This window comes from Zootoca vivipara, chromosome 3 (genome assembly GCF_965207765.1).
Source record: "Zootoca vivipara chromosome 3, rZooViv2.hap1.1, whole genome shotgun sequence".
Lineage (NCBI taxonomy): Eukaryota > Metazoa > Chordata > Lepidosauria > Squamata > Lacertidae > Zootoca > Zootoca vivipara.
In genome coordinates this window covers 91,046,344-91,066,644 of record NC_142586.1, presented here as the reverse complement: position 1 = coordinate 91,066,644, position 20,301 = coordinate 91,046,344, and the positions used below count along the sequence as shown (strand labels likewise).

The window sequence follows — 20,301 nt, the reverse complement described above, 5'->3', positions numbered from 1 at the left end:
GTGGCCAACCAGATACCTTGGTAAACCCTCAAGCACAGCCCAAGCAAAAGGACCTTCTTCCCTCCAGCAGCTTCCGGCGACTGGTATTCAGAGGCATACAGTACTGCCTCTTGTCATATTACGTCATACTATGAGCCCTGAGTGCTCAACTGGAAGGACAGATCCTGAATCTGAGGCTCCAATACCTTGGCCACCTCATGAGAAGACTCCCTGGAAAAGACCCTGATGTTGGGAAAGATTGAGGGCACAAGGAGAAGGGGACAACAGAGGACAAGATCATGATGATGATGATGATGATGATGATTTATACCCCACCCATCTGGCTGGGTTTCCCCAGCCACTCTGTGCAGCTTCCAACAGAATATTGAAATAATCTATTAAATATTAAATGCTTCCCTAAACAGGGCTGCCTTCAGATGTCTTCTGAAAGTCTGGTAGTTGTTTTTCTCTTTGACATCTGATGGGAGGGTGTTCCACAGGGTGGGTGCCACTACCGAGAAGGCCCTCTGCCTGGTTCCCTATAACTTGGCTTCGCGCAACGAGGGAACCGCCAGAAGGCCCTCGGCACTGGACCTCAGTGTCCAGGCAGAACGATGGGGGTGGAGACGCTCCTTCAGGTATACTGGACCGAGGCCGTTTAGGGCTTTAAAGGTCAGCACTTTGAATTGTGCTCAGAAACGTACTGGTTGTACAGTGTTCTCGAAGCTGCCAACATGAGTCTGGCCAAACTGTGGGAGGCAGTGGAAGACAGGAGTGCCTGGCGTGCTCTGGTCCATGGGGTCACGAAGAGTCGGACACGACTAAACGACTAAACAAATGACCCCATTAAAAAAAAAGAACCTACCCAGATTTAATGTTTTAGCTTTCAGCAAGGCAGTCAACTTCTTCACTAGATGCATATCCTTTGCTCGCTCACTCTTCTTATCGCTAGAAGGTATTTGTAAGGGTAAACACATGAAATTGTTTGAATATCAACAGTATATATCAATTAATGTAAGAGATGGTAGCACACAGCCTCCAAACAACTAATGAAGAAGTAAAGGTCCATGCTATTAAAGCAATTGGGAGGGGAGGGGATAAATGGTTCTGTTTCTCAACAGTAGCAAGGCAGATGCCTCTGCGAGTTCACAAGGGGTGGAAGTCGTACTGCTTCCTCTCATGTCTGTCCTTAGCATGAATTGGAGGTTTGATGCCTCTCAGGATCAACACGCTAATGTTCACTGAGGATAAACATTCGAAGAACTACATGAACACTTCCAACAGGGGAGTGTTCAGCCTCCATCATTACAAAGTCATGTATTAAATATTTACCAAGCACACATACCACCACTGGGGGCGAAAACTGTGTCGCTTTCCACGGGTGATGTCAGATACACTACCTGACAGCTGCATTCCAAAAACTATTGAGAGCAGCAGTGGCTGCACTAGCTGGCAGTGGCATAACTGAATTTTTCCACAATGAAATATCACCATTAGAGCAATGCAAAAATGCAATATCCCTGCAAGAGCAGCACTGTTTCAAGAAAAGTTGTCTGGGTTCCCCAAAACAAGTGAAAAATAACTACGTGTTGGTAGCATACACAAACACGGAGGTCTGGTTCATACATGAGGCTAAGCCAAATATTAGCTTAGTGCAGACCCATGGGTTCTGGGTTCAAAGCTTACCATTTGTCTGAAGGAGACAGCCCTTGAGCCTGGGTTTGGACAACATGCTTAGCTAAAGCATAGCTTAGCTCATAGCAGTGCGGCAGTGGGACCAGAGAAGGAGCAAAGTGGCTGCATTCTCCTCTCCAGGAGCCTGCACACTTTTTGCATTCATGCTAAGCCACGGTGATATGCAAACTGAGCCACAGTCGCCTAGAAAGATGCCTACTATTTCTCTGAAACAGAAGCAGAGCATGCTGGATTATCCAATAGCACAACAGTGTTAGTGATTTACCATGAATGCACAGATCACTCCTATTTCACATCTCACACAAGTGGGAGCAACAAACCACAATTCCTTTGTTGAGGGTTGCATCTGAACTGGGAAACATTCCCCCCCCCCAAAAAAAACCACAAAGCCAAGGTTTGTTCTTGGCTGACTAATCAGTGTTTGCTTGAGGAAAGCAAACCATAACCCCTGGTTCATTCATAGCACTTCACCTAGGAATGTGCTTTACTGCTCCCACTTGCTAGAAGGAAGGAGAAAAGTAGGAACAATCTGTGCATTCATGGTAAGCCGTGGACTATGGCTTGCTGCAACATGTGAACACAATCAGCGTGAAGCTCATCAAGACTTACCTCAGAGCTAAATGAAAAGGGACATGAACAGTTTTTACTGTTCCTGACATTGGATCAACAAGACAGATCTGGTAAGTCTGAGGCTGCCAACCCTGACTTGTTACATTGTTCAGGCCCATTATTTTATAACCAGGATACAGCAACCTAAACAGCCGTTTGACAAATACAGAAAAAAGCAGAACCATCAACATACACTTTTTGCACAGGGGAGAAGTAGTATCTGGAAGGTTTAAGTACAATAAGTTGGAAAACACACACATACACAAGCACACACCACAGTGTGAACTCAAATTTTGTGGCAGATAGAGGTGGATAGACCAATATTCTGTTTCCCATTAACAACCATTTCTATGGAGTCCAAGAAAACAACATGATGATCATTCTTCAGCAGCATTCACACATATGTATTCAAGGCAAATACAATCAATTAAGAGAAAGAACTAAGGCACTTTCTTGAGCCATATGAGCATGCTCAATCCTGCTTCCTGTTTGTGGAAGGCTTTGGGGAAAAGCAGATGATGAAAAACATTTGGGATATGGGTTACAGGTGTGTAGACTTCCACTTGTGCAATGGGACTTCTCCTTCCTCTTCCCTGCCCAGCAGTGTCCCCCCTCCTCAAATCTGCTCTGGAAAGTTTCTCAATGCTCTGGAACAGTTTCGGAAGTGCTTGGGGTGGGGGAGAGGGGAAGTCCTGTTGCATGAACAGAAGGAAATTTCATTTCATGACAGACATTGAATGTCACCCATTATCATAAGTGCTTTCATTTCTCACCTGCAGTGTTTTCCTACATTGAAGGCTCCAACCCGTGGACCTTGTTGCGTGCTCCACACTTCCAAAATGCCTCTCCTGGGAGCATAAATCACAAGGAACTGAGCAACTCTGCTTGGCCCCTGAGGCGTGCCAAAAGGAGAGAAATCCACCTTTTCAGCTTCTCTTTCGTGGAGGTCTTCCACAATCTGAATCCATCCAATCTGTGCGTCACGGTAGCCTGCCAGCGAAAGAAGTCATTATCAGCTAGGTTGCACATACAGGTTCTCCCTGTTGACACTTGAAACTGCAACACTGCGCTCAGTTGGATCTGCTAAGCTAAACTTTGTACAGTAGTACCTCGGTTTAAGTACACAATCGGTTCCGCAAGTCTATACTTAACCTGAAGCGTACTTAACCTGAAAGGAACTTGCTCATTGAAAGTAATGGAAAGTGGATTAATCTGTTCCAGACGGATCCGCAGAGTACTTAAACTGAAAGTACTCAAACCAAAGTGTACTTAAACCGAGGTATGAATGTATGATAAAAAATACCAGCCTTGCCAACAACTTTGGTGCATGTGCTGCTTGATCTGCTCTAACACTTCTTCCTCCTGTTATCCCTATATCATTGACACCCTTTTATGACAGCTGCCACCTGTCCCTCTTTCTGCTCCTATCCCTAGTGCTGCTGCTTTCCCTATTTCCAGTCAATCGTAGTTGCTATTGTGCACATATGTTAAGACAGGCATTCACACATCTATATGTAATAATGCGTGTGAGTATCTTCAGGGAAGCTCTGATAGGAAGATGTATGTCAAGCAGTTCACACACAAGACTTTTAAGAGATACACAGAGAAGCAATGCAAAAGCTACTCTATCATCCCAAAAGATATGTCAATATGCTGTACCTTTCCACATACGAACAGCAAGCCCTCTTGTGACATCCAAAAGAAGAACCCTTCCAAAATCATCAGTTACTGCTGCCAAAGAGTTACAAGGAGAGAGACATATCCTTTCTCCATGGCGACGAGAATCTGGAATTCCAAACCTAAAACCAAGTATGTAAAACAATCACAAAATATGGCACCCTTGATACAACAGCATATTCAAAGTTAGTAAATCACAGTCACACATCATGGTAAAGGTAAAGGGACCCCTGACCATTAGGTCCAGTCATGACCGACCTGGAGTTGCATGCTCATCTCGCGTTATTGGCCAAGGGAGCCGGCATACAGCTTCCAGGTCATGTGGCCAGCATGACAAAGCCGCTTCTAGCGAACCAGAGCAGCACATGGAAACGCCATTTACCTTCCCACTGTAGCGGTACCTATTTATCTACTTGCACTTTGACGTGCTTTTGAACTGCTAGGTTGGCAGGAGCTGGGACCGAGCAACGGGAGCTCACCCCGTCGCGGGGATTCGAACTGGTGACCTTCTGATCGGCAAGCCCTAGGCTCAGTGGTTTAACCCACAGCACCACCCGCGTCCCACACATCATGGTAAGTCATGGCTAACTATGAACAATGAGCATGCTGGTGAATGCACCTGAATCGCTCCCATTTCACACCACCTTCCTTGAGCTGAGAACAAACCTTGGTTTACTGTGACAAGAAAATCAGAACTCATGGTCTGTTTCTCCTAAACAGATCACTAGTAAGCCAGGAAGAGAAACAAACTAAAAGTGTATGCCATGATTAAGTGATTGTTTGCGGCTCCCAGCTCAATAAAGGGCAAAGGAAACAGGAGTGATTCAGCAGCACTGTACTATTACACTGCTCATTCAGAGAAAGCCATGGTTTATGGCTTCATGACATGTGAATGCAGTTATCCCCATGCCATGCCTTAATTTCTTAATATTAGATTACCTTTAATAGTAAACCAAATCAATTCAACAAAATACAATAAATACTTTGGTTTTTGGAAGATCCTCTCAAGGTACAGCAACGTCAGGAATACAGTCTTACTGGCATCCAGAGGGGCAAGCCATGTTAGTTTATTGTAGCAAAATCACCACAGTCTTAATAGCTTATTTAAAAAATTAACAAAGTTGTTTAAGTATAGGATTGCCCAGTCCAGCAAACTGCGGCGCACACTTGCTGGGCAAACCAGGATCAAAACTGAGTGGCAAGCGCAAGGTTTGCAGGTTCAGACAAAATGTTTGCTCTTACCAGGATCACAAGGAGCGAAGTGAACCACCTGAAAGGAGCAGAGTGAGGAAGTCCTCACCACTCATGCACATAATGTTCTACTATGCTTTGGCATGGTTTCTGAACCACCCCTGCATGCCTGTGTGACTTCAACCGGGGCATGAGCCTGCCAGAAGTCCTGAACACTCTCATAGAGGCCAGTACCAAGTATGAACTAGGCAACAGTCAGCCTATGGCAAGGTGGGAGGGATGCACAACATGTTAGACAGTTGGGGCAGGAGAAGAGGAGAGGCAGCTTTATTTATACACTAAGGTAGCCTTCCCAACCTGGTACACTCAATACATTTTGAACTGGCCATGCCAGCTGCGGATGATGGGAAATGAATTTCAAAACACTTGGAAAGCACTAGTTTGGAGAAGGGTGTATTAAAGTGTACTGGAATTGGAAGTTTGGGCCTTACATGTATTTAGCACATACATAAGCAATATGGACAACAGTTATGCATTTTCTCTTTAAAAAACAACTCAGTTCTATAAACACTTGCCTTACAGCTAAAGGAGTTGCAGGCTCAACCTTGGGTTTCTGCTTCTGCGCAGGCTCTTCTTCCTGCTTATGCTTCCACCCAAGCCAACCACTTGAAACAGGGGGGGGGGAATCAATAAAAACATTATTTCAATTTAGAGAAAACACATGCCAAAGACACAATGTTCAAACTATTGTTCATTGTAGTATTGTTTTGACTTTCATTACCTGGCAGCATTAAATAATGCAGATGTCAGCTTACTCGCAACTGCTAAAGCAACATGAGACAACAGAGGCTGTGAACTACCCTAGAGGAAAGATAAGACATATTTTTATAAACTAGCAAAGGAGTCCATTACTCCTTAGAAACTTTGCTTTTCAGGACATCATATCTACAGACAGAAAAGTGATCTTAATGTACACGTATCACCTTGAAATGTCTGCTATAAATTATTATTGGTGGGGGGGATTAAATATGAAAAATAAGCCAAAAACAGATTAAAGCAGATGTAAATTCTCCATGGGCCTGTCTAAAAAAAATGTTTTAAGCAGCCCAGCAAAGGTGCCTGCCTGGCGTCAACAGGCAGGGAGTTCCAAAGTGAAAGGGCTTCCAGATGAAAAGACTGATTTCTTACAACTGTGGATCAAGTATTTAGTGGCACCTGTCAACAGTGCTGGTTGCACAGATCAAAGCAGTCAAGTGGACATACATGGGGCAAGGTGATCCTGCAAGCAAACTGGTCCCAAGCTGCTAAGTACATCAGCATACAGTATGCCAACAGCAGCACCTTGAACTTGGCCCTGCAGGAAATCAGGAACCATTGCACATTTCTGAGCAGAGGACAGAGTCATGTCGCTCCTGCCAGCAGCCATGCTGCAGCATTCTGCACTAACTGCAGCTTCCAGATAAAATAGAAGGGAATCTCCATATAAGAGTGCACTGCAGGAATCAAACCTTGACATCACCAATGTCTGAACAACATACAGGTCCCTCTATATGCACGCTCACGATCCAAAAATTCACTTATCCATACTCAAAGAATTATTCCCAAACCTCAGTATACTCTGCAAAGTCACTTATCCAAGTATCCGTCTTCCTTACTTCCTTGTGGGATTTTTTTGTGCTGGTCAGTGGCAACAATGCCCAGGCAGAGCTCATGAAGAACGGGATGGGAGGAGCCAGAACAATCAGGGAGGTCGGACAAATCAGTTTTTTACTTTTGTCTCTCTTTTGCTGATTGGCTGCAGCAATTTCAGGGAGGAAAAATATAGAGAGAGGCAGGAAAGAGAGCAGGCAAACCCCGCATTAGAAGTGCTCCCATAGATTCTCGCTATGCTCCCACGGTCTCGCTATGCAAACGCTTGCCTAATGAATGATTTCCCTGGATCTTCAGAAAGTGGGACCTGTGTTTATTGTGACCAAGCTCTCCCAGTCCAGAACAGCCAAAAGTAGTTGTACCTGTCACTGCTGGCAAAAGGTGCTTCTAGGCACTGAGGCCATTTTCTGGCCATTTTCTTGGAAAGCAGAACCACTCACTCACAGCATCACTGCAGATGGTAGCTACAAACTGTAACACTAAACCATGGTTTGATTATACACACAGTGAGGAAGGAACATCTGGCTCATACCCTTCCCATTTTTGTTCCCACATAGCTGGCAGGATCTTTGCAACACCCAGCTCTGCTTATTAACAAGCCAGTATGGCTTGAAGTGGGCTTGCTTTGAAATTGACCATTGTTTTGTTCTAAACCACAGTTTGGTGGTTGGAGGAAGCAAGGAATGCAACTGGAGCACTGGTCCGGCTGGTCACATCATCTCCCTCACGCAGATGGTGGCCCTAACTCCATTTGAAGCACACAGGCTGAAGACTGACATGGTTCTGGTAGGGATTTCAGGGCTCTTCCCCTTCAACCTCTCATTAGGTGCAGAGACGAGGCATTTCAGCTCAAGTTTTAGAGCATACTGATCTCCAGTTTTGCTCCCCACATGAGTCTTCCCCCCACCCCCACCCCCCAATAATATCAGCAAAAGCAGACAATGAAAATATGCACAGCAGGGAACAGGAATGTCCCATCTCCCAGGCAGCCCACTGCATTTCACAATGACTAATTCATAATACACTTACCTCAAGCGCATAAAAGAAACCCGTGAAAGGATTTGACCCTACAGTGATGTACTGAGACATAGCAGGAGGGTTATTCTTTATGGCTGCATTAAATCCACCAATATTGGAGGCAGTCTTCATCTGGTCAAAAGGCGAAAGAGTCATGATACCTATTTTGGATTTTTTTTTAAAAAAAAGGAAACAAATTTTAGAAATGCATGTCTCCAAATTTCTAAAAGCCCTACATGAACTCGGGCCCAAATATTATCATAAGTTTAGAAAAACAAGCCTGTCGTTTCCTGAAAGCTCCAAGAAGATTTAACAACAGACACTACTTAGGCTCTATTAAAAATATGCAGGCCTGAGGCATACTGAGGCAAAGGTTTTATTGGCAATAAACTTAATACGGCGCACAAAAAGAAATCTAACGATCTTGAATATTTTCAATATTCATGAATATTTCATGAGCTCTGGGACTGCAGGAATAACCCTTCATGGTTGAGTGTGAAGACTTGTCAGTTACCTTACCCTTTAAGACCCTTGAGTGACAAGTGTAGACAGTGGCTGCCTCTCAAGATGGGGTTGGGGCCAGGAAGAAAGTAGCAGCTGCGTCCTTCTGCTGACGCTGGGATCCAAAAACTTGAGCTATTGATATAGTAAACTAACTAAGAAACTGAAGACAACCAGAAATGATACTGTCCTATTTGTGTAGTGTATGAACTAAGAAACCAAAGAGAAGTGGAAATAATATAGACCCATTTATTTCGTATAATTTATGCACTGCTTGATAGTGTCAAAAAAAAGAACCTCTAAGGAGTTTTTAATAAATTCAAACTTGCATCAGTTTTCTAAGCATCCAGGTAGGCTTGTCTGAACAAGAATGTTTTCAGTAGGTGATGGAAAAGGGTACAGTGAAGGCAGCTGCCTGGAGTCAATCGGCAGGGAGTTCCACAGTGTAGCTGCTGCCACACCAGAAGATCTGAGTTCTTACAAATGCGGAATGTGTATTATGTGGCACTGGTTTTCACATAGTGTATTAACTAAGAAACCAAAGAGAACTAGAAAAACGGTAAGGATTACCAAGGCAGCTTACATGAAGTGTTTTTAAATCCTCTACACTGTTGCTATATACATGCTTTTTATGATTGACTGTATAAGCTGCTGCATCCATTCAGCGACAGTTCTATTCATTTAATAGAGTGAGCCAATGTAATACTTACCAACACTAACATGATCAACTATAGTATCCACATCCTGCAGACCCCATTTCTTATAGGCTAAAGGTGGTGGCTGAACGTTCTCATTGCCTGAAGCTGCAGCTGTCCATTTTTTATCAGACAGGGAGAAAGAGAGAGAGCAGATAACTATTGGCTAGAATAAAGTTATGGTACACTGACCAGCACACAGTAATGATAAATGTATGTGCTGCTGAACTGAACTGACAGTTTAAAAGGTTCAGTCACATTTAATTGTTCCCTTACTTAATGTAAAGCAAAATTTAATGGAGAAATTGTATCGTGCATCATATTGCCAAGTCTAAGTTTAATTGAAAGACAGAATCAAGACTGCAATTTTATATGCACTTACATGAGTGTAAGTCATGCTTATTTCGGGTTAGATATGCATGGGATTGTGTTGTAAGTTATTGCTTATAGCCAGTATAGTACAGGACATTTAGAAGTTAGTGATCTATATTTAATTCGCTAATCAACCAGTAAACTCTGTAGGTAGCATTTAGCAAGCCACAAGTTTTTTTGCAAGAACAGTCATATACCAAGTCCTTGGAACAGATTTTTTTTGGGGGGGGGGGGAAGAGAGACTAAATAACATTAGAGTGATTAAAGCTTCTTCTTCTTTACACAATACAACATTCAAAAGGCAAGCGGTTCACTTTGGCGCATGAGGCAAAAGTAAAATGTACCACCAAACCTATACCAAGTTCTCAATGAAACAAGAATATGTGTTGCCAGGTTGCCAGCAATAACAGGCTCACATCTGATACAAACTATACCAGTCATTAGAGTTCCAAAATTCAGAGAGTACTCAAAGTTACAAGTAGCCAGCAGGACAATAAAATTATGAAGATATCTAACATTTTACTCAAGTGGGACTGCTTTGGAGTCTTGACGCTGTCAGATTTCCAGAAAGGAAAACTTTCCAAAGTGGGTGATATCCATTGGTAGTCATATGCAGAACAGAGCCACGGAAATAAATTGGTAAATTCATTGATTTCAGTTGTCTACTCCGAGCATGGCTAATGCTGGATATCGCCCAATGCTTTGTAACATCCCTGTATGTATTGCCAAACAATAAAATGTTTAATACACTTTTGCCACCGGAAGGCACGCTAAAATGGGTCAAATTCTCCCACATGCCTGGACCTACCTCTTGCTACTTGGTTTCGACAAGCACGGAGGGACTGAAATAGGCTGAAACCATCAATTGTCACAACTGCTGCAGGATAAAGGATGCTCAGTTCCTCGTTCTGAAGAAAAAGAAGATCATTGCCTTGTTGTAGCAAAATGAATTAATGTGCTATCCTGTTTGGCTTATTTCACTTTTAAGCAAACACCAGTGTTCATTCAGACTATAGCACCAGGATCTGAACCCTGCTCGTCCAGCGGTAGAGCAGAAAAGAAGTGCGGAAAATAAGACACAACTGATGCAGGCTCATTGCCCAGCACTTTATAAAGACAAATGGGGCAGTCTAGGTTGTCACTTAGTGCAGTTTGGCACAGCTCCACTTCACCAGCCTTGACACCTCAACAACAAATGCAACAGTATAAGATCAACATCTGCAGGGAAAGCTCATAGCCTAGCATTTGTAACCAGATTCAAAACATGATCTCAAACCCTGGGTTGAAAGCACATCATGGTTAGCCTAAACTAGGGACGGTTAACTTTTTTGAGGGCTCCATTGACCTACGCGCTGGCTCCAGTGGCTGCACAAAAAAGTGGGTGTAAATGTTTTATTTTTAAAAAATGGCATGTGGTGGGCACAAGATCCTTTTGACATCATGGCATTACAGAAAACCAAAGGAACAGTTTTTGGTTTAATGACAAATTTTGGGGGACATACGTGGTTCAATGGCTGCAGGTTCGTCAACCCTGTCCTAAACCATGATTAATAGTGAAAAACGCAATGATGAGCCATGATGAGGCAAAGCAGGGAAGGCAAATCTACACAATAAGAAAGGGGTAGTGAGGACCCACTCAAGCCAGCAAGCCCAATTCAAATCCTTTAACCATAGTTATGGATTGTTGCCTGCATAGCCCCAATAAATTTAATTCCCGCGACACATTCAAAAAAAAAGCTTCAGCTCTGAACGATTAACCGTTGAAAACCGTATCATACTCTGTAATTATTTCACTTTCTTATATATCTGCCATCATACCTGCTCTGTAACTCCAGGGTGCCGTGGAATCTCATAAGTTCGGCATTTAAGCTGCATAACAGGGTCTTCATTCAAAAGCTGTGCCAGCAGAAGCACTCCATTCTAAAAAGTGAGAACAACAAAGCTGAAAGAGTATTCAGTATATTACTGGTAAGATGGGGCTACAAGTCACAAAACCTCAAAGGTCACCTCACACATTACGTGTTTTTCCAGCACTACAGTCGTAAACTTCGGGATACGTAAGCGGCAAACCCAGAAGTATATTTCTGGGGTTTTGCGGCGCGCGCATGCGCAGAAGCGGTCCCTCCAATTGCAGAAACCTTGGGATCCGACCGAAGCTCCAGAACAGATCCCGTCTGCAACCGGAGGTACCACTGCATAGGAACCTTAATATAGTTTTGAAGCACGGTGCCAGTTATGTTGGGGGTTTGTCATAAATACACTTGCATAAGGAAGAAGCTAAGAAACGGCTGTCTTCTTGGGGCATTCATATCGAAAATATCATACGCGCCGTACTTCAGCATTGTTAATTCTACACAAGAAAACCATGGTACGTGACAAAGCCCTCAGCAGGCAGGCAAACCATGGTGACAAGTGACAAACCTCTGTGTAGAAGCGAACGTAGCCAGAGGTGAAGCCCACAACAATACAGTTCCAGTCAGGTCGTCCTGTGGAGCTCCTGTCTCAAAGAAAATGAAAGGAATCATGTCAAGTCTTACTCTGAATTGATGAAATTACCATGGGTGCATCTAAAGGCAGCACCAGGCTTTGTAAAGGAGGTCTAGCTGTGTGTGTGTGTGTGTGTGTGTGTGTGTGTGTGTGTGTGTGTGTTTTTAAAAGCATTTTCTTACCTCTTTTGACTTGCCAGTGGAATGCACAGTACACTGCTCACACATTCACTGGAGGAAAAATACAGCAGTATTAAGCACTCTGCCACGAAGAGAACTGTCAGCATTAATAACATTACAAAACAGAGTGGGATTCATCCAACAAACCCTGTCAACAGAAGCCCTGAGCAACAGAGTTTCCTCCCCATACGCCTGCTGCAATTGGTCAACAGAGCAGAGGGAATGTTCGATACAGGCCCTCTTTCACACAAGCCAGCTATACTGAGGCAACCACCACATAACTGCACACCCAGTAAAGATGGATTTATGGCACAAGCCATTTGTTTGCATATTCTGTGCTCATGTTTTCCTCCAACTACGCAGTCTAGATTTGTTTAGGCTTTTTCCTGCTCGTGCCTAACAAGGCCATGGACATTTCATGTTAATTATCCCAGAATAAGAGAACGTGAACCACTGCACATCATCACGGGGATGTCACATGTCTAAATCCAGCATCTTTGTAGCGCCACCACTACCCCCTCCTTTTCCTACCTCCACTTCACAACACCACTCAGTTGTCTAACTGGAATAGAGAGCTTCACAGATTCACCTAGAGAAGCTACACCTAAAACAGTGAAGAGACGACGAAGCCTGCAGTCTAAGAACTCCCCAAAATATACAAGCAATTAAATCAAACAGGCAGATTTTAAATTCAAAAGCATGTTTTAATCACTTATCTGCAGCACATCAATTAACTGATTAAGGTCTGCTGTTCTAATTAATGGTGATTTAATAGCATCCTTGCGCCTGTCTAAAAAACAAAGGTGCTGCCCTTTAAAGCTTTTGGCAGCTTATGATGCATAGCAATTTTAATAGCTGTTTTCTTCTTCTAGGTCAGTGTTTCTCAACCTTTTTTGGGCCACAGCACACTTGTTCCGTGAAAAAAATCACGAGGCACACCACCATTAAAAAAGTTTAAAAAATTAACTCTGTGCCGCCCTATATTATAATTATGACTGTAAGAAACACTTGCCAAATATTGCTTTCCGGCAGGTCAGCAATTTGCATTGGCAGCCGCCAGGCTCGTTTGCACTGAGCTTTGGGAAAGAGGAGGAGAAATATTGCTTTCCGGCGGGTCAGTTTTTGTTATTGGCGGCCGCCAGGCACATGACAAGGCAAATCGCCCTTCTCGTCGCCGCACGTCGCGGCACACCAGCCAGCGTCTCGCGGCACACTAGTGTGCCGCGGAACAGCGGTTGAGAAACGCTGTTCTAGGTATCTTATTTGCTATATGGAATCATTGTGCTCAACCAGTAGCTCCCTTCCTCCACCCACTTTCCCATTCTCATACATGAATAGAAGGAATTTTCTCCACTAGAGAGAATGAGAACAAGACATGTGTGGGTGCTTCTTGGAGGAGGGCTAGATCTCAGTGGTAGAGTCTCCTTCCTGCATTGCATGCAGACAGTCCTGGGTTCAACCCTGGGTATGGCTGAGAAAAAAATCCTGTGTGAAACCCTGGAGAGCTGCTGCCAGGTAGCGCAGGCCAGCCTTCCCCAACCTGGTGCCCTCCAGGTGTTTCGAGTAACTCCCAACTGGCCAGCTTCAGCAATGAGCAGGCATGATGAAAGTTCTAGTTCAAATCACCTGAAGGGCACCAGGCTGGGGGAACTGGCTTGGACGTAATGAACTACATGGACCAATGATCTGACTCAACACAAGGGAGACTTGTATGTACATTCCTTTGGATCACCTCTTATGTATAAGTTTTGACAGAGCAGTAAAAAAAATAATCAGTGACGTTTTCATTCACAACATATTCTAGATCCCATGCCTACCCTTCTTCAACATTCAAAGAGCCACTCCAGCCAACAGCAAACTGCATTTCTTCTTTCCCTTTTTCACTGTGCTTCCATTTTGCTGGGAAGCGGGGGAGAGAAAAGTGGATAAAGTGTTATACTTTAAGGTAACACAGTTAAATAAAAAGGTGATGTTTTTCTTGGGTATCACCCATAAAAATAAAGGTTTCAGCTTCCAGGCATTTAACTATTTTTCTTTTCTTCTGCACCACAAAGATTTTGCCTTGTAAAATCTATTTCCCTGGACTTCCTTCCATAATAATTCTATATGCACTTACTTGGGAACAGCATAACACTCTAATACTTCTTTTAATGCATAAGCCAAAATGGGGAGATACATTCTTTAGCAACCATCTGATTCTTATTGCATCTAAAGTCAGATCATAGCTTTGTTAGAAACTACAGTGGTACCTCAGTTTAAGAACAGCCCTGTTTACGAACTATTTGGTTTATGAACTCTGCAAAACCGGAAGTAAGTGTCCTGGTTTGCAAACTTTAACTCGGTCTAAGAAAGGAATCCGAATGGTGGAAGGGCACCGGCGGCAGGTGGCCTCATTAGGGAAAGCGCACTTTGGTTTGAGAACGGTTTCGGTTTAAGAACGGATTAAGTTCGTAAAACGAGGTACAAATGTATAGCAAATGGAAGAGGTTGTTCTGTTCATACAAGGAACTCAAAACCAGGGGAGATTTTCATTGGAAGAAGGGGTGGGAGGCTAATTCTCCCTGTGTTCTACATACCACCTCCCCCACCATTGTATGTAGTTCCCTCAATCCTCCTTTTTTGGTGGCACCTACAAGGAGCCGCAAGAATAAGATAAAATTGCCTCTTCTCCTTCATGCAATCGGAGCATCCCTTGAGTGAAGTTCCACTCAAAATTCAGGTTTATCAATCTGTATCAATAAAAGGTGGGGGAGAACGTGAAGAATAAGTATTGCTAATATGTGCTTTTGCAGAAGCAATGTTATTTGCTGCAATTGTCCCTTAGTGACAGGACCACAGCAATTGTAGAACAGTATCTTGCTCCTAACAGCTTTCTTGTTGAATAAGGAAAATCCGGTGACTACCATTCATTGTGCTTAGATCAAGCCCCATGACTCTGCTTTATCATCTGCTGCACTTTGTAATGAAAAACAAGCTTCCTTTCTACCTCCTCCCTCCCAAACCCGTTTTCCTTTAGTGCCATGCCTTGTAGATTGCAAGCCTGAGGGCAGGGGCTGCCATATTATTGATCTTTGCAAGCTGCTGCAGGAGCCTTTTTTAGCTGAAGAGTGGGGTAAATACACTTTAAATAAACTGAACAGAAATGGGAACAAATTAAAAGTCTGTGAATCTGAAACCTGCTATTGATCACCAGGATACAATCAAAGGAATACAAACTGCATACAAGCATACTTACGCACAAAAAACACAGCTTTCTGCTCACGAGCTATTGCCATGAGATCATTTGTTGGCGACAAGGATAAGACACAGTCCTGAAGCCAGGAATTTGCCTGAGTCTTAGAAGTTGATTCTTCCTCCTCCTCCTGTGTACAGTGATTTTTAAAGCTATTAATTTTGTGGGGAACATATATAGTGTTATAAAGAAACATATATGTCCACACTCACAAACACAAAAGATAGCAGCATTTAGGGGAAATGTAAATAAGCCTATTTCCATGTACAGTAATTGCAAATTTCGTAGGACAGTGAGAGCATTTGATTTTTCTTTCCACTGTGCAATGGCTCTCAAAGTAAGAGCTATTTTCATTTTGCTGACTGTAGTTAAATTTCTTAGCAACTTTAAGGTAACATTTGTGCAAAGGCATGTTATAAATATTTGAATAAAATAAAATAGGATGTACTCATAACAGGAAGAAACACTGTATGATCATCAACCTGTAAGTTGGATGTGTGAATTGAACCTTAAAAGTTTAATTACTGAAAACAGTTAACAGAGTTACTCAATGGATTATTCATATTATTCCAAGGAACAAAGAATGCACATCTACAGAAGGCATAATTAGTAATGAAAGCAAACAGAGAGGCTTACAGGTCCTTGCGTTTCTGCTTCATCCCACGCTCCCCAACCATCTTCTTCCCAGTTTGCTGGTTTACCTAATATTGGAAAATTCTAGCTTAGTTTCAAAATCATAACCATGGTCCATATATCACTTTTCGATGCCGAGAAAAGCATTTGATTAACTATTAATTTTAAATATAGAAATAACCGTAAGGGGGTTTATAAAGCAATACCCATAACAGCCTTCCAAGGAAAAAGACTGCATGCAAATTAAGCCATCTCTGCAGACAACTCAGAGGCAGAAGGTGCAGAGTCTAAATACCTGACCAGGGAGAGAAGTCTGAGCCAGCGATCACTGGGCTCACAGACCTACACAACTTGCCTCACATCAAATCAAATGCAACATGACTGGTATTTGTCAATTAACTGTTTTGTAGAAACAAGCAGGCAACAAAAACAGGATGTGGGGATTACACGAGGAAATTGTGCTGGCATGTGTGGGAATGACTGAGATCTGGTGCTGGCAAGCCACACCGATCTTCAAGAGTATGGGCATTAGCGCGGCAAACTGGCTAATGTCAGAATGGGAAACACGTGAAGAAGGACAGGTCAGAGGCTCAGGTCAGCAGGGCAACAGGTCACAACAGAGCTAGAAGGATCTAGGGGGATCTGGATGGAACTGGATGAATCAGGACAAACCAGATGGGTCAAGCCAAGGAGGGTAACACAATGGGAACGAGGAGGGGGTGTTTACAGAGTGACATGTGCTTGGAGCATGGACAGAGGGCATGGCAAAACACGTGGGCTATGGAGGATGTCTTAGGGAGTGAACGGTTGTGACGTTACAGGAAACATCACCTTGTATGGGACTGCACTGCTGTAATTGGCTAGAAGTTACACTGTCGTTGTAATGATTAACTGTCATCCTGAGCTTTCAATAAAAGGAAGCGCTCGAGCTCTGCTCTTGGTCGCCTTCCCATTGAGTTCAACCTGCCTCGAGTCGTGTCGTCTTTGCCCCTACAACATCAGGATATCAATCAAACCCCTTCTTCATCGAACATGTCTGGTGAGATGCCTTCAACTTGCTCATTCCCGGGTTTTGCAAGTCCACTCCAGAATCCATGCTGCCTTCCGTATAAGCTCTGTTATAAGTCACAACCCACATACCCGGTATTTCCCCTTTCTAGAAACAGGTTGATCATCTCACAGAAGCAGTGTAAGATCTTTGGTCTAGCATAGCTCAGTAAAACAGGTCCTGTATTTTGATACACCTGTCAAGGAACAGGAGCACTTTGCTGTGGTCCCTGACATTACCATGAAAATCAAACGACACAGAAGAAATACACATTTATTTGTAGTTTCTATTACATAATTAAGAAGCTGGGTGTTTCACAACTTAAACTGAAAAGCCACAGAATCTACTGTTTTTGGCCACCAATTGACTAAGCAATACTAGAACATAACACTCAGATTTCAACATTTGCTGAGATCACTGTATATTTTTCTTTCTGCCAATTTTGTTCAGCATAGCTGCTAGGGCTACAAAGAGCATCGAAATCAAGCCGGCTAGACCACAGTAACTATTCTGCCCCATTCCGAAGTATTATGATCAGGTATATAGATTCATATTGAATCAATTCTACTCATGGAAAGATGGCATTAGAATACCAAAGGCAAAATGTCTAAGCAGGACTGCTTTTAATTAGAAGTTTATTACTGCCAGCACTGATATACACCATTCTGGAAGTAACCACTGCTGCTAACACCATTACCCACACACAGCTATTTATAAAAACTCCCACGGAAAAGCAATTTATTGAACTGAAAAGGTCTCCACATAGTCTGAAGAAGTGAGTCACTCGACCTTTGTGCATAACCACCAGAATAAATCATTTCCACCTCCGATTCAAATTTAGAAATATTCGAGTTTGTGCAGTTAATAAAGCAAAGCTAGAAATCCCTATGGCATACATATTTCACTCTGCCATAGGGAGAAACTGAATGAAAAGCACAGAAGGGAGCTCATCCTATGCAAAGTTAAGCCAGTAATTGTTAGAAAACAACTATGCAATACTCTGTTCTAGACATTCTGAAGCTTTCTAGAAGAGGCATGTTCACCATTATATCTGTAAAATGAAAATGAAAATGCCATTAATTTTGTAATGTTCCTAAATAAATAATCAGTGTATTGCTATTAAAAAGAAGCAATTACCAAAAAGCCACAAGTGATCCACTTGGGGGGGGGGGTATTGGTTTGTTGTGTTCTTGTTTTTATTATGTATTTTGTGTTTTTAACTTAAAAAGAAGCAATTACCAAAAAGCCACAAGTGATCCACTTTGGGGGGGGGGGTATTGGTTTGTTGTGTTCTTGTTTTTATTATGTATTTTGTGTTTTTAACTTATATTTTTATGCTGTGAACCGCCCTGAGACCTTCAGATGAATAAATAAAAATGATCAGTGTTCAAGCCTACCAGACCCACCTTTAACCCAAACAACCACTTATTTCTGACCTTTTATCTGTACAGTGGAACCTCGGTTTATGAACACCTCAGTTTATGAATTTTCGGTTTACGAACGCCGTGGACCCATCTGGAACGGATTAATTCACTTTCCATTATTTTCAATGGGAAAGTTCGCTTCAGTTTATGAACGCTTCAGTTTATGAACAGACTTCCGGAACCAATTACACCCATGCTTCGGGTTAAGTACGCTTCAGGTTGAGTACTCCGCGGACCCGTCTGGAACGGATTAATCCACTTTCCATTACTTTCAATGGGAAAGTTCGCTTCAGTTTATGAACGCTTCAGTTCCAATTGTGTTCATAAAACGAGGTACCACTGTATAGTGGAAGTTCTGTCACTGCAGTATGACCCAGTAGAGCAGGAGTGTCCAAACTTTTCTCAAAGAGGGCCAGATTTGATGAAGTGAACATGCGTGAGGGCCGACCAAAGTTATTGACCTTTTTTTAGGATTGAAGTTGTTGGCCTTCCTTTAGGATTTTACCCCTGAAAATAAACTGCCGACTGGCGGGCCAGATTAGGCCCCTGGGCCAGACTTTGGACATGCCTGCAGTAGAGAGTAACAACCTACTAGCTGTACCAGATGATATTTATGGGTGAATCCCTTTGGTGCCCTTGCGCTCAGCTCAGGGAAGGCCTTTTGACCCAGTGGATGCTTCCACAGATAGAAGAGGGGAGGACATGTCTGCCAATTCCCCTTTCCTTCCTGCCCCAGCACCAAAGAGTGGCTCCAGAGAGTTGAGGAACCCTCTGAAACAGAACAGATGTCAAGAGGGCACAGCTGGAGGGAGAAGGGTGAACAAGAACACTTTCCTCCTACTACATTAGCAGAAGTGTCTTCTGAATCAGAAATACTTTCTGTGAATGCAAGGCACCAACTGGATTCCACCCTATGGTTTTATTTTAAATCAATACAAATTCAATAAATCCACCGTTAATTAACTCACTGTGGTAGCCAATTGGGTCACCTAAACTCCACCAAAATAAAGAGAATAACAACGGAAGTTAAATTTAAACAGGCCCTTATTCTTAAGCACTGCTTTTTAAAAACGCAGTATTTGGAAAAATCCAATTACACAAATTATCCCGGGTGTAATCTTAACTGGGGTGATTTTCTGTGGCATCATGACACTAATAGCCTCTTAGCGATACAGCCAAGTTTTTATTAAAATTAGCACGGAGTCTGCTGCATAATGAGAAATATTAAACAGTTAATTTAATAGCTTGGTTGCTTTTATTATGTTGGTGTCTCTTTATTAACAGCTCTAACTCTTATGACAGGTCAAACTGAAAATTTTAAGCACATACTCACATCATAAGCTATTCCTGACAACTCTCTTCCTCAGTATAAACCTTCCCCAAGCCATTCCAACTTCTGAACTTTCTCTGCCAGTTAAGTCCACCACAACTCCTCACCTGGAAATAGTTACCGACTTGTCCATGGCAAGAAACAATTACCTTTACTTGACCAGGCAGGAAAGCCTTCAATTTTCCTTCTAGGCTACAGGTCACTTACACCAATATGCAAGTTTATTGGAGCATATATATATATATATATTTACACACACACACACACACACACACACACATATATATATATATATATATATATATATATATATATATATATATATATAAAAGATTTCTTGAATTACAAAGGTGTGTGCAGTGTCTCTCATATTTTAACATGTATAATTTTTGCAAATCAGTTTCATTTGGTAAGACACTAAGAAGAAAGAGGGAAAACGAGGTAGATAAGGGATGGGAGGGGGAGGGGGTGAGAGTAGGTGACGATGGGTTATTGGAACTTTTCAAATCAAGGCTCATGCTTGTCGCAAATGCAAGAAAATGCAAAAAATTAGTTCAGGTTCAATCCCTGGGTACAAGACAC

The 20,301-nt window shown here is 42.7% G+C and overlaps 1 protein-coding gene across 1 annotated transcript in view; it reads right to left on the bottom strand.

Moving 5' to 3' along the window:
• Window positions 1-20,301, bottom strand: part of RAB3GAP2 (RAB3 GTPase activating non-catalytic protein subunit 2) — a 55,717-nt gene that overhangs the window by 30,925 nt on the left and 4,491 nt on the right. Inside the window, exons 2-16 of the mRNA XM_060272992.2 lie at window positions 15,921-15,985; window positions 15,288-15,414; window positions 13,870-13,951; window positions 12,056-12,103; window positions 11,808-11,883; window positions 11,205-11,306; window positions 10,195-10,294; window positions 9,030-9,128; window positions 7,831-7,979; window positions 5,933-6,012; window positions 5,727-5,816; window positions 3,943-4,082; window positions 3,057-3,273; window positions 2,284-2,427; window positions 845-927 (exon numbers count right to left, since the gene is read on the bottom strand). Of these exons, the coding sequence (XP_060128975.1) occupies window positions 845-927; window positions 2,284-2,427; window positions 3,057-3,273; window positions 3,943-4,082; window positions 5,727-5,816; window positions 5,933-6,012; window positions 7,831-7,979; window positions 9,030-9,128; window positions 10,195-10,294; window positions 11,205-11,306; window positions 11,808-11,883; window positions 12,056-12,103; window positions 13,870-13,951; window positions 15,288-15,414; window positions 15,921-15,985 (1,602 nt within the window). The remainder of the gene's footprint in view (window positions 1-844; window positions 928-2,283; window positions 2,428-3,056; window positions 3,274-3,942; window positions 4,083-5,726; window positions 5,817-5,932; window positions 6,013-7,830; window positions 7,980-9,029; window positions 9,129-10,194; window positions 10,295-11,204; window positions 11,307-11,807; window positions 11,884-12,055; window positions 12,104-13,869; window positions 13,952-15,287; window positions 15,415-15,920; window positions 15,986-20,301) is intronic.